We start from the raw sequence: 13794 nt of genomic DNA, 5'->3' as shown, positions 1-13794 counted from the left end.
GAGAACAAACAAGCAGGGGAGGGGCAGAGAAAGAGACACACACAGAATCCGAAGCAGGCCCCAGGCTTTGAGCTGTCAGCACAGAGCCCAACGCAGGGCTTGAACCCACAAGCCATGAGATCACGACCTGAGCTGAAGTTGGGTGCTTAACTGCCTGGGCCATCCAGGTGCCCCACTGTCTTCTTTTTAAATTCAACTCCTTTGGAGATACTTTATATGACAAAATGCTGCATCCCTGTCTCCCTTTTCTCCCCACTGCCTCCCCCTACCCCACCCCCAGCTATCAATGAAAACAGTGGAGCTAATTTTTAAACCTTGGGATCATATAAAACTAAATGAGTCAACAGAACATCCATACCCTACCTCCCTTCCCTTCCTCCTGCAGCAGGTGAGGAGCTATGGAATGTTCCCCTTCCCCAATAGTGTAGGCATATTTTAAAGTAGATCATATTCATTCCTGCAGAAACAATGTAGTAAAATGTAGGGTTCATAGCCTTGATCAAGAATTTAGCATTTTATAGGTGGGGCCAAATGTAAACATTAAAGCAAAATACAGTATATACAAACTATAAACCTCCTCTGTGATCATTTTAAATCCCATAAAACAGGAATAAATATATTGCCCATATGAATTATAAAAGAAGCCCTATCAGTCCATAAAGCATACATATGTCCCATAAAAATGCAACTTCAACCTTTTAAAACTGTCGTGTCAGATCTTAGCAAAATGCCTCTACATGGGTTCAAAGGATGTATTCTGAATGAATAAATCTCAACATTCACAATATCAATGATTTTGCTTATTTTTTTCTGGCTTAAAAAGGGCTTTGGGAGTGATTTATTTGGTGCACATTGCTTTTAAGAAGGTTATAATGCTTCCCAGGAAAATGAAATTGGTGTCTTGTTTGATATATTCCCTCACAACAGGTATTTATTAATGAAACATTTCTGGAACATCTGCCATGCGCTGTGTTAAGTGTCAGGGAACAAAGGAGCACTTTTTGGGTTCCATAGATACAGGTAACACTAACCAGGCAACACCATCCACTGGCAGAATGGCCTTGAGCAAGTTTTTAAACATCCTGGGCCTGAGTTAGTTCATCTGTAAAATAGGGCTAATGCCAGTGACTTTGCAAACAAAAAGATGACACAAGTAAAATGTCAGGATGATACACTGGTATGAAGGGGCCGACACTAAATTTTAGCCATTTTTCATGAGTAGTATTTCTACTTAGTTATCGTGGTAACCTTGTGTCTTCATTTGCCTTATTTTATAAATTAGGAAACAAAGGACCTGTCTAATGCAACACAGTTAACAAGTGACAAGGGCTGGTGCTTTAAACCAAGGTCCTCTGATTTCAAATCCAATGCTCTTTGCTTTATGTCCTAGCTGCCTCGCTATGGCTGTTCTCAAGGCTGGGCTCTGGTCCCATCCCAAAGCCTCTGCACCCCATTAAGATCTCATCTTGAGGATATTTAGACAAAGAATCTTTTGAGTCTGACCTATTCTATCTGAGTCTCATTTATTCCTTTGTAAAATGAGGTCTGGGGGTCCCTCTGACTTCAAAATGCTCTAAACCTAACATCTATTCCCAAAGTCGTCTTCAAGTCCTAGCATCAGTGAATGTCAGCCAATTGAAAAAAAAGATTATATCAAGGCTTTGACTAACTCAAAGGGCCCATCAAAAGGGGGTAATTCAAGGTTCATAATTTAATCTTTGTTGATGGCACTCTTTCTAAAATCTACTGGAGTAGAGAATGATGGGCACAATATAACCTTTCTTAGTGTGGGATTTGGGTGAGTTTCTATTCCTGTTATAGCTTAACCCAGATGTAACCCAGAAAGGCATTTAATTTTGAGTTTGAGTCTGAACTGACACAGCCCTGAAGCAGACCCTGTCTTGTCTTTCAGGCTACTGGATAAATCCAATTTAAATGGGTTTTTAGCATCCCTCTCCACCTCTTTCTCTCCACTCCAGCCAAATAAGACCAATTTCTAATTGGTAAATATTCCTAAACATTCAGGAAATTAGTATATATGGTTTATTGTGCAGGTATTTATATGCATCTTTCTTTCCACAAGCCCAAAGCCAGTGAGTTTCCCTTACTGGTTGAAAAGTCTTACAGTTTATCTGTAGATCTCAAGACTTAACCTAATCAATAATCATTTTTGATTATGGCCTAATCATTTTTGATTTATGCTTTGAATGTACTTTATAGAAGAGGCAAGTGGTATGGGGAGAAGCAGATGGGGAAAGAATATATTTCAATATTTGTATATTTTTGTAAGTATATCTTTTTTAGATTTAGAAAAATATCCCTTAGGCCCATCACTTCTGCAGTTGTCCAGACCTAATTTTTTAGTCTTCCTAGTTCTAGACTCACCTCCTATCCTGAAGGGCAGCTTGTGGACAAGAGGACAAGTGCCAGGTCAGAAATCATGCAGAGAGGGGACCCAGGGGCCATTCTTCCCACAGCATTCATCATTTACTAATCAGAGAAAGAGAGAAAGAGAGAAAGAGAGAAAGAGAGAAAGAGAGAAAGAAACAAAGAAAGAAAGAAAGAAAGAAAGAAAGAAAGAAAAGAGAGAGAGAGAGAAAGAAAGAAAGAAAGGAAGGAAGGAAGGAAGGAAGGAAGGAAGGAAGGAAGGAAAGAAAGAAAAAAGAAAAAGCATATGATGTGTCAGGCACTGCCCTAGTCACTGGGAATACAATGAGAAATAAAAGAAATAAAAATCTTCATGATCGCAAGGTAGATAATAAAGAAATAAGTACATAATTTGTCAGTAGGGCCATGTGTTAAGAAGAAAGCAAGATGTGAGAATGGGAGACGGTAAATGCTATTCCAGACATGGTGGTAGAGGTAGGACTGTACGGTGGAAGTATCTGGGGCTAAGAGAGAAGTATGGAAGTTAACCACATGGAAAGTTGGGATAAGGGCATCCCAGACGGAGGACGCAGGCACTGCTCAGGGCGGGCAAACTCCCCGTATGTTTTAAGAGAGGCAAAAGCCCGGTGTGCCTGAAGCTGAACGAGCAGAGATGGGACAGGCATGCTCTCTGGGGCTAGCATCTTGGAGGGAGGGGGGTGGCTTTGTGGGGCCATGGCCAGGAGTTTGGATTTTACTCCAAGTGACAAGGGAAATCATTGGAGGTTTTAAGCAGGTGTTACCTGCATTTTGAAGCAATCGCTCTGGCTGTTGGGTGAGGAACTGGCTATGGAAACAAGAGACCAGTGAATGAGTCTATTTACTGCAACAATCCCAGTCATTGTTAACCTTGGCTTGGGCTTGCAGGCCAGCCCCATTGGGGGAGGCGGTGAAAATGGCTGGCTTTGGAAGGATGGCTTCTGAAGGAAGAAGACCCCAGGATTTGCTGATAAATAGGATATGGATTCTAAGAAAAAGCTATTAAGGGTGATGCCAAAGGATGCTGGCCTGATCTTTGGGAGAATGCAGTTGCCAGTTATTTTCTCTTCCCCCATGTTCAGAGTTAATCGCTTGGTTTGACAAACACATGGCTGCTTGCCAAAAAGAGAAACAAAAACACATGAAGTGAGGACTTGCACCAGAAGTGAAAAGCGCTGGTTTCCTTGCCTTATATTCCATTTATTGCCAGTTTTATTTGAAGAGCCTGAATTTCCCTTCAGATAACGTCTTTAAATAAGATGCCACTTTAATCAGTAGTAACTGACTCTGCCTACTAGCAGATAAGAGAACCATTCAGAGGTGATGGGAGGGAGAGAAGTGATAGGAATGGTATTTATAGGTCTGTCCAAGAATGTATGTTCTCTTGATGAGTAACCGAAAAGCTAGAAGGGCTGAGGCTGGAGAGCAAAGGGAAAAAGACTTCATTTGAATCTCTTACATTTTAGTAACTTTCAGTAACTCCATTTGGCTTTTCTGTCATGAACTCTCAACAGTACATGGCTGGGAGAGGAGGGTCTGGGGAGGGGTGGGGGGGATATATGGTAAAAATGACTCAAACAGTGATCAACCAGGAATAGCCACTTTTAGGTAATAGCTTAACTGCATAGTCTTTAGATTCCAAACCTTTCCCAAAGTTACAAAAAGAGAAGCAAAGCTAACTGAAACAAGTTCTCTGACCTGTCCTGTCCCTGAGGAAGCCCCGAGCCAGCTCGCTAGCTCTCTGCCAGGCAGGAGGGGAACCGAGTAAGGAAGAACCTGCCAGCAGGATGCTTAGTCCCGGAGGAGAAAAAGGGGGAATTCAGAAAGGACTTCGGAAAAAGGAAGTCCTTTCTGAATTTCCCTTTTTGTAAGCTTATTTAGACGACCATGGCTGAATCACATTTCTTGGCACCAAGCAAACTCCTCCCCAGAGAAGGTGGAACCGCCAGAGGTTAGAACACAGGACAGGATTGTTTATAATTTACTCCTGAATGTTGCTCATTCACAAAGGCCACTCCCCTGACCACAATGGGAGCTGGGAACAAAGTCCTACGTGGATTGGAGGATGAAAGGTGTCAGTGACAATGGCAGGCCAAGTCCCAGGGTCTGATCAGCGCACATGATGCTCTATTTCCACTGGCGGCCAGTGGCCCAGGCAGCTCTGAGTAACTACTTAGAGGAGACCCCAAGAAAGGTGAGGGAGCGAGGCCACTGGAATGGAAACATCCCACCATTTCCGGTGTGGGGCACCGGAAGGTCCTAATGTTCCAGGCCTCGGTTTTCTCGCCTAGAACTGATCCTCACCTCACCTGCCACACAGCGGATCTTTTGAAGATCAAATAAGACCCTGTACAAGTTTGAAGAGCATGAAGCACTCCACAAACCTAGCAGTTCATCGTTGTGAGGAAAGGGTGAACAACAAATGCTTTCTCTGGTTTCTGACCCCATGAGTCATTTTCATATTGCTTTTTGGGGTTGTTTAGGTGAGAAACAATGTAAAGGAGCAAACTGTGATGTAGCCAAACTCTGTGAAGTAGCAATGACTTCAATTTCTTTGGCCAATGACTGCTTCGAACATCCACATCCCCAACCAAACCGCAAAGCAGCAACATCCAACGGCTTAAAGGAAAGGACAGATACTGCTTTTCAAATCTAGAAAACTCAGTGCAAGAGCCGAGTTACCCCTTGTTTCCTTCCAGGTCCTTGACCTTTCACTTGGATACATGATTTCTATCAATGATCTTGTTAGAATAAACTTCCACCCTAAAATACTCATGTGGAAGTCCTACCCAGTTTACTACATTTGGCATTCAGTAAACTCTACTCACTGTGGAGAGGTAAAATAAAGCAAAGCAGGCCTCAAACTCTGAGAGCTGAAGTATTATCGCCCCAAACTCGGAAAGCTGAAGTATTATCATGTGTATATAATGCATGATGGCAGAGTCATGCTGTCTCCATAAAGGGAGACTATCTCCTAGGCCGGAAGCAAAAAGGGCCATCCTGGCAGGTACAATCATGAAACACAATACACACCCTGGCACACTCTTTAGATGTGTTAAATTAGGTTTTCTTGCACAGTGGGTTGGTTGGTCATCATAAACAAGGCTGAGAGGGGGGTGCAGGAGGCTGAACTGAAGTGTCTCCTGGTGGCCGGGAAAAGGAGATCCCTGGACAGAACCCTTTCCACATCTGGGGCAACGGGCAGTGGAGCACATTCCATTCCACAGCCGCCTCTCCTCCTTATTGTACGCTTACCTGGTGATTAAATTCTGGGTTCCCGAGTTATCTGTTTATGGTGAAAGTATGTGGGTCATGTGACCAAGGCCTTCAGGTCCCCATAAGAGGTCTATTTTTTATAGCAAATGCATAGAATAGCATTCCTGTTTATGTATCAGTTTCTTTCTTTCTTTCTTTCTTTTTAAATATTTTTAATTATTTCTGAGAGAGAGACAGTGTGAACAGGGGAGGATTAGAGAGAGAGGGAGACACAGAATCTGAAACAGCCTCCAGGCTCTGAGCCAGCTGATAGCAGAGAGCCCGACATGGGGCTTGAACCCATGAACCGTGAGATCATGACCTGAGCCGAAGTCGGAGGCTTAACCGACTGAGCCACCCAGGTGCCCCTATGTATTAGTTTCTTAAAGGATCAGCTAGGATGAGTCTGTGCCTGAGAGACTTATCCACTGCTGGGTGTAGTAGAAGAACCGACTATCAGAGGCCACAGGCTAAATTCCAGACAGGTGAAGTAGCTCCATATGAGCAGGATCGCTGGGACTACCATAGTGACATCAGCTGTGTCACTGACGGCTGCCTCATGGCTGGCTTTCTGTCAGCCTCACCAGTGACAGTATGCCCCCTTCAAACCACTTGAATTAGTGGACTAGATACAGTATATCTTACTTACTATTCTTAACACTCCATATTAAAAAGCATTTTAAAAGTTGCCTCTAAAGATACCATATGTTTTCACTTGTAAGTGGAACAGGAGAAACTTAACAGAGGACCATGGGGGAGGAGAAGGGGAAAAAATAGTTGGGGAGACGGAGGGAGGCAAACCATAAGAGACTCTTGAATACTGAGAACAAACTGAAGGCTGATGGGAGTGGGGGAGAGGGGAAGGGGGGAGATGGGCATGGGGGAGGGCACTTGTTGGGATGAGCACTGGGTGTTATATGGAAACCAACTTGACAATAAACTATGAAAGAAAAGATAAAAATTTAAAAAAAGTTGCCTCTAAATATGAGAGCAATAACCATGTGCTGAACATTTGTCTTCAGTGCAAGTATTTTACATCTCAGTGTATTATTTCACTAGAGCCTCACTGCTACCTATGAGCTAAGCATTGTCATTCCTACTTTATAAGGATGCTACTAAGGCTCAGAAAGTTTAAGTAGCTTGTACAAGGTCACACACAGAGTATGGGGTGGGGTTAGGATTGGAAAGAGGGTCTACATTACACCCAGCTCACCCTTTACTACTAACAATGACCAGATCTCTTTCTTGCTTATTTCCTTGGGATCCATTTCATGGAACCAAAGACTGAGTTATGTAATGCTCTTTCTGTCTTTGTGCCCACATGCCCAGGAGCTCTGCTTTCTCTCTCCATGGCCCCACTGAAGGTACATAAGCAGGTCCTGAATTTGGCCTTGTTCCATCAGGGGCTCACAGGATTGAAGCCCAGCTTTACACCAGCTCACGTTACTACTCTTCCTTATACCATTCATCCTCTCCTGATTGTCTGCTGTAGTCTGGGCTATTTTTGGCCTTTATTTTTTCACATGAGTGCATATAATGCCATGGTAACCAAATTATATTTTCATTTATTCTCATTCCATTTTAGCATTAGTATTTAAATAAACCAGTTGAATCTGAATCTAATTATCTTATGCTTTTAACTACTGATTTAACCCCCCACACCCCCAATATCAGTGTTTAATTTCTTGTTTTAGCTTCTAACTGGAAATGTACTAAAAATGTGCTTTGGGATTATTATATATTCATTTTCCTTTGGGTTTCAGAGGACACTGGTTGTAATTTATAGTTCAGACAAGCAACAGACTCATTAAGTCTCTCAGCTACCCAGCTTTCTGTTCCTACCCTCCAAAAGCAAATCCAGTGATAAAGGCGGCAGCAAGACAACAGGAGGGAAAACAATACTCTAACAACCCACCCGTTTTTCCTTGGTTTTCGAAGAAGTGGGAGGAGAAAAATGTATCAAAGCAATTGTGTTTCATGTTCCTGGGTTGACATTTAGGGATGTACAGAGCATGGACGTATCCAGTCTCTGTCATAAGCAGGGGTGTGAGGATTATTTTTTATTTTCCGTATCAGCACATCCTATTTTAGCTAAATAATTCTTTATTGATAGGTCCTTGGGATGTTGCCAATATTCTGCTGTTGCAAACTATGCTGTCATAATAATGACAGCAGACACTCATATAATGCTTTATACTCCACGTATCAGATGCCATACCCAGTGCATTGTAGAGAGTATCTCTTTTAACTGTCACAAAGCCATCTGAGGTCTCTGCCACTGTCACTATTTCCACTTTAAGGAGGAAACTGAAGCTAAGTAACTTGAGCTGGGTTGCAAACCTGGTGAGAGGTAGAGTTGAGATTTGAACCTTGGCCATCTCCAGAGACCCTGCTCTTCGTTCCTAAATATTATTACCTGCTAATGCTTAGGTGGGAACATCTCGTGGAACCTCAAGGAACTCAGGCTACATAAGTATAAAGTATGTCCATCCAGTAGAGGAAGACAGACATGGCCCCCAGCCCACTGCAGTCTCCCCACACCTGGAACAAGGTGGGATATGTGTTACACGCTCGGGAAAGGTTCAATGATTAAATAAATACATGAATGAATGCTTCCTCTTAAATGAGATTAAGAATAATGCCGTCATTTGATGCTATCCATCTGATGGGAGCATGCATCCTCTAGAAGGACATGTCAACGAGTGAGGGTGCATCTTACTTTAAAACCTAAAATCACAGTTTGAAAAGTTGTCTCGCTATGATTTAATACAAAGGGCGCTGTTGATGCATATGGTCAAAGGCATGCTCGGCATTGCTAGTACCTTCATGTGCCTGGGGGAGGCTAGGTTTCAGGTGAAGGGAAATCGCTCCTTCTCTTTATGTGTAAAAGCTCTGTAATTATCTAAGCTGCCTTAAAGCTAGTGAAAGGTGGACAATAAATATTTCAAAAGCGCACGTAATAGAAGGCGTGAGTGACTCCTCCAGTACCAGTGGACAAAAAAGGCGTACATAACAAACAGAAAGGGCACATATCCACCTGCTCTGAGAAAAACTGGAAGCCTCTGTCCTCACGGATACACTCATAGGTTTCTCCAAGAACAGGATTGAAGGGCTTGCTCCCGGCTCGGAAATAGCTAGATGCATACGCTGATACAGCAAAGGCTGCCACGTACACCTGAGGGGAAGGAGGGAAGAACTTTATTATTTCTCAGTTGCCAAGAAATTGTTTTACAAAAACACACACAAAACAAAGCCTTTATTTCTCTCTTTATGGTTTGTTTTGGAAAGCCACCGATTTGTCTCTGGTTTAGGGACCACGAAACCAAATTTGGCTTAAAGTTGCAGGTATAATTTTTTACTGTTTTTTTTTTTATTTTTTTTATTTTATTCTTGAGAGAGAGACGGAGTGTGAGTGGGGAGGGGCAGAGAGGGAGGGAGATAGAATCTGAAGCAGGCTCCAGGCTCTGAGCTGTCAGCGCTGGGCCTGACGCAGGGCTCAAACTCATGGACTGTGAGATCATGACCTGGGCCAAAGTCGGATGCCCAACTGACTGAGCCACCCAGGCTCACCTTAAAGTTGCAGGTTTAAATAATGTCCACCTTGGCCCAGAGACCAGTGAACCAAATATTTTCAAACTGTCCATCTTTTCTGATGCCTAAAAAGAAGCTTTCAAGAGGATATTTATCAAGTGAACTACCCTGTCTTTGAGCTGTTAAGCTAAGTCCAGTACCTCTAAACCCAATGATATCTGAGAATCCTAATTTTCAGGAAGGAGAAAGAAGAAGAGCATTAAAAAAGCCAAACTTGAGGTGTCTGGGTGGCTCAGTCAGTTAAGCGTCTGACTTTAGCTCAGGTCATGAAACCCTGGTTCCTGAGTTCAAGCCCCGCATCAGGCCCAGAGCCTGGAGCCTGCTTCAGATTCTGTATCCTCCTCTCTCTGCCCCCTGCCCTGCTCAAACTCTGTCTGTCTGTCTTTCTCTCTCTCTCTCTCTCTCAAAAAAAGATAAACATTAAAAAAAATTTTTTTTTAAAAGCCAAACTTCCCAAAATTCAGAAACAAGCAACCATTCCTATTTTCATACTGTAGAAACCTACAAACTCACTTTGACAGAAGAAAATCTGTGATAGTAATTTCCTGTCTAAGTAACAAGCCCAGGACAGGGCACCATGCATTTAAAAGAGTCATGCTTTCCGGAAGGAAAAATGAAAAATCAAAAGGAAAAGGAAGGAAAATACTATAGGTAAACATGAAATTAGCACTCACTGTGAGGCTGTCAGCGTTAAGTTCTCCTTTTGGGGCACCAAAGAGACGCATTATTTTTTTTTGCCTTTTTTGGCAGGGGGTGGAGTGCAGAACATTGAACCTAGTTAAGAATCCCAATGTTTCCCCTTCCCAGCACATTTCATGGGGTTTCTTATATCGGGGAGGAAAAGCTGAGTGCCTTTCATAAGCGTTTACTAGTCACATAACTTTTTTTAACCCTTCTGCAATAGGACCCACCTTAACCACTCACACTGTTAAATTCTGTAGAGCATCTAGTTAGCTTATAAAAAATCAGTTCAGGAGGCTCAATTCTGCTTTTGTTCTCAAAGTCTGGGTATCTGCTCTTCTCTTTGCTTCCCTATGTGTGTGTTACTGGTTGAAGTAAGTTCACACTGTCTCTATGGAATGTCGGATCGATCCTGAGTCATCTTCACAATTCAAAATATAACAAGATTTATGACAGAACCTGGTGTCATCCATAATGCTGGGTGGGGGGAGAAGGGAGGGAGAGAACAGGTACAATGAAGCATTCTCCTTTTTGGCTGGCAACATGACAGAGAATCTATTCCGGGCCATGAGCTGACCTGCAGGGCAGAGAACGACCCACGGACAGGGTTCCTGCACACTGCCTGCCTGTACTGTCCCTTCCAGATGCATTGTACTGGAATGCAAAGCCTTCCCTCAGACTCCTTCTCAAGGTCAATTCCACCAATCAATCAGCTGACATCCTAAGGGGCTCTCAATTGCCACAAGAATGAAACACCTTGAAGAATATTTTCATCTTCAAAGTCAATCTTTTCTTTAAAGAAAAGAACTGTCCATGAATGGTGACTTTTCACACTTGCCTTAAAAGCTACTTGCCTCCCTTTGTTCAGCAGAAATTCTCCAGAGAAGGGTAACAAAGAAAACACACACACACACACACACACACACACACACAGAGAGCTTGTTTTTTTCTCTCCTACTCTTATTATCATTAGTATCAAGAAAGCCTCTGTGATGGAGAAGTCCCTGAAGACTGACAGTGGGATGTCTCTTTCATCTATAGTTAGATTTCCCCTTCATCTTCAAATCACTCAAATAATGAAGTTTTAATGAGGGTCAAAACTAGGAATGCTTAGAATTTAGAAAAGAATGGTGTCCTCCATCCATGAGAGGATGACTTAGAGTCAGGTCTGTGAAGCCCAGGGGGTGTGCTGACTCTAATACGGTCCACCAGGAAATGCCCAGGGCACAGACTCTTCATTTGGGGGAAGACACTGACCAGCCTTCCATCCAGACAATGACCCTTCTGTGGAGCAGGTTAACGTACGAGGGAGCAAAAAGCAGGGATACTCAGTTTCAATGAACAAAGTCAGCGGGTCACAGAAAGGGCTGATTTGCCCCTCATCTTAGAACCATGGTCCCCTTGGGGCGCCTGGGAGGCTCAGTCAGTTAAGCGTCCGACTTCGGCTCAGGTCGTCATCTCACGGTTTGTGGATTTGAGTCCCGCATCGGGCTCTGTGCTGACAGCCAGCTCAGAGCCTGGAGCCTGTTTCAGATTCTATACCTCCCTCTCTCTCTGACCCTCCCCTGCTCATGCTGTCTCTCTCTTTCTCTCTCAGAAATAAATAAAACATTAAAAAAAGTTTTTTGAAAAAAGAACCATGGTCCCCTTATCTCCACCCAAGACAGGGGAAAGATTAGAAACACCTGGAAGCCCCTTCATTGGAAGACCCATCACTTGATTGAAAGTAATGTTGAGTAGAGAATAGAGGGTGAATTTTTCTAGGTAGAACTTTTTTTTAACTTTATAGATTAAGAGTGGGAGTGGACTGATAATCATTCTTATGTAAAAATCTCGAACGTTATTTTCCCAAAATCTAGTTGCTGGTGGGACAACTCTCAAAATAAAAACATTCTCAAGGGAAATTTACCCTGGACAAGAAAAACAGCTTGGGAAATTAAATTCTGTCCACCCAGGATAGTAAAAATAAACATGCAGACAGCCCCTGAAGACAGTGTTTTCCAGCCAGGCATGTCAGAACGATCACTCGGAAGGTTCTGGAGAAAAGGGAAGCGTAAAATCACAGAGTAGAACTACCCACAGGCACCAACTGTCACTAAGAAGCTCCCCCAAATGGCAAACTCTATCGAGGTGACTGAAAACACCCAGGCACAGGGGAACTAGGTGTTGGTGAGAAATGAACCCGCTGAAAGGATAATCCAAACGAAAACTGGAGNCCCCTGCCCCGCAAACAGCAGGTGCAGGGGCCAGACAGCCCAGCCACAAGAGTGGCTCCTCACCATCCTTTCCAAGGCACTGGGGACCTGTGCGGCCTTGTCCAGAAGCTCACTGTACTCCAGCTCCTCACAGAGCCGCTGCAGGGTGTTCAGAGGCTCGTTCAGCTCCACTGGCATGGCCACCTTAGACAGGTCCTTGCCTATGTTGTTCCTCAGGATGTTCCACAGGCTGATGTTACTGGCGTTGGGACATGGCGCCGGCAAGCAACTTCTTCTTTTGGACTTTGCATCCCCACCACTTTCAAGCACAGGCCCTGAAAGGGAAATCAGCCTCATTGTCTCTAGAAGACTTTTTATTTTATTATTTAAATCAAAAACAAAAACAAAAAACAAAAACGCATGAATAAAACCTTACCCAGCAAGTACTCAAGTGTACCATTAATCAATTATCTGGAATGTGACCGAACGTCAGAAAATAGAAAGAATTCTGCACTGCTAAATGAAGTACCCAAAATTACACGCACTAAAACTCATGGAGTTTATTCACAAGGGAAGTCTTCAAGTTCCTGCCCAGACGCTAGTGACTCATCGCTTATATACACGTACAATAAAACTGGAAACTAGATTTCTATGCTCACAGCAGGTTACTATTTATACCTTTAAACTCTTTAAATGTTTACAAAGTACTTGAGGGGCGCCTGGGTGGCTTAGTCGGTTAAGCGTCCGACTTTCGCTTAGGTCATGATCTCGCAGTTCGTGGGTTCGAGCCCCGCGTCGGGCTCTGTGCTGACTGCCAGCTCAGAGCCTGGAGCCTGTTTCAGTCTGTGACTCCCTCTCTCTCGGACCCTCCCCTGCTCACGCTGTCTCTCTCTCTCTCCTAAAAATAAATAAAACGTTAAAAAAAAAAAATTTTTTTAAAATAAAAATAAAAATAAAAATAAAAAGTATTTGAAACCCTGCTTAAAAACTTTTAAGCTCTTTTTAAAAATCATGTCCAATTCTGATAAAAACAATTGTGCTTACATNGGATGAGCACTGGGTGTTATATGGAAACCAACTTGACAATAAACTATTTGTAAAAAAATAAAAAATAAAAAAAAAATTGTGCTTACTACAGAAAAATGATAATGGAAATAAAAGTCATCCATTATCCCGCTATCTGCATATGAGTTATTTATGTTTTGGAGTGTTTTCATGTAGTATTTTCTCCATCCATATAGCCCATATAGCATGTCTATTTTTATGTTCTGTTTATTCACTTAACTACTTCTCCATGCTATTCAAAATTCTTCTTTTTAGAATGTCCCACATCATTTGTGGGACACCTAGGTCCGGCTCAGTTGGTTGAACATCCAACTTTGGCTCAGGTCATGATCTCATGAATCATGAGTTCAAGCCCCACATCAGGCTCTGCACTGACAGCTCAGAGACTGGAACTTGCTTCGGATTCTGTGTCTCCCTCTCTCTCCGTTCCTCCCCTGGTCGCTCTCTGTCTCTCCCTCTCAAAAATAAATAAAGATAAAAAAATAAAATAAAACATCATTTGTAATGACTGTAAAAAACTTCCATGCTATGGATATGCCATAATCGACTGAATCATTCATCTACTGTTGGACTTTTCGATTAGTTTATGTGTTTTGCTATG

General features: G+C 42.9%; 1 protein-coding gene across 4 annotated transcripts in view; it reads right to left on the bottom strand.

Annotated features, from left to right (window-relative positions):
• Positions 1 to 13794, bottom strand: part of OSBPL3 (oxysterol binding protein like 3) — a 191881-nt gene that overhangs the window by 24809 nt on the left and 153278 nt on the right. For all 4 annotated transcript variants that reach the window (XR_013337885.1, XM_077775315.1, XM_077775314.1 and 1 more), the window contains 2 exons: positions 12213 to 12463; positions 8699 to 8836 (listed from right to left, as the gene is read on the bottom strand). Coding sequence is in view for 3 of the 4 variants with exons in the window: in XM_077775315.1 (XP_077631441.1) it covers positions 8699 to 8836; positions 12213 to 12463 (389 nt within the window). In the remaining variant the exon portion in view is untranslated. The remainder of the gene's footprint in view (positions 1 to 8698; positions 8837 to 12212; positions 12464 to 13794) is intronic.

The sequence above is a fragment of the Crocuta crocuta genome, unplaced genomic scaffold (assembly GCF_008692635.1).
Source record: "Crocuta crocuta isolate KB4526 unplaced genomic scaffold, BGI_CrCroc_1.0 scaffold197, whole genome shotgun sequence".
Taxonomy (NCBI): Eukaryota; Metazoa; Chordata; class Mammalia; order Carnivora; family Hyaenidae; genus Crocuta; species Crocuta crocuta.
This window is presented reverse-complemented; position numbering and strand designations above follow the sequence as displayed.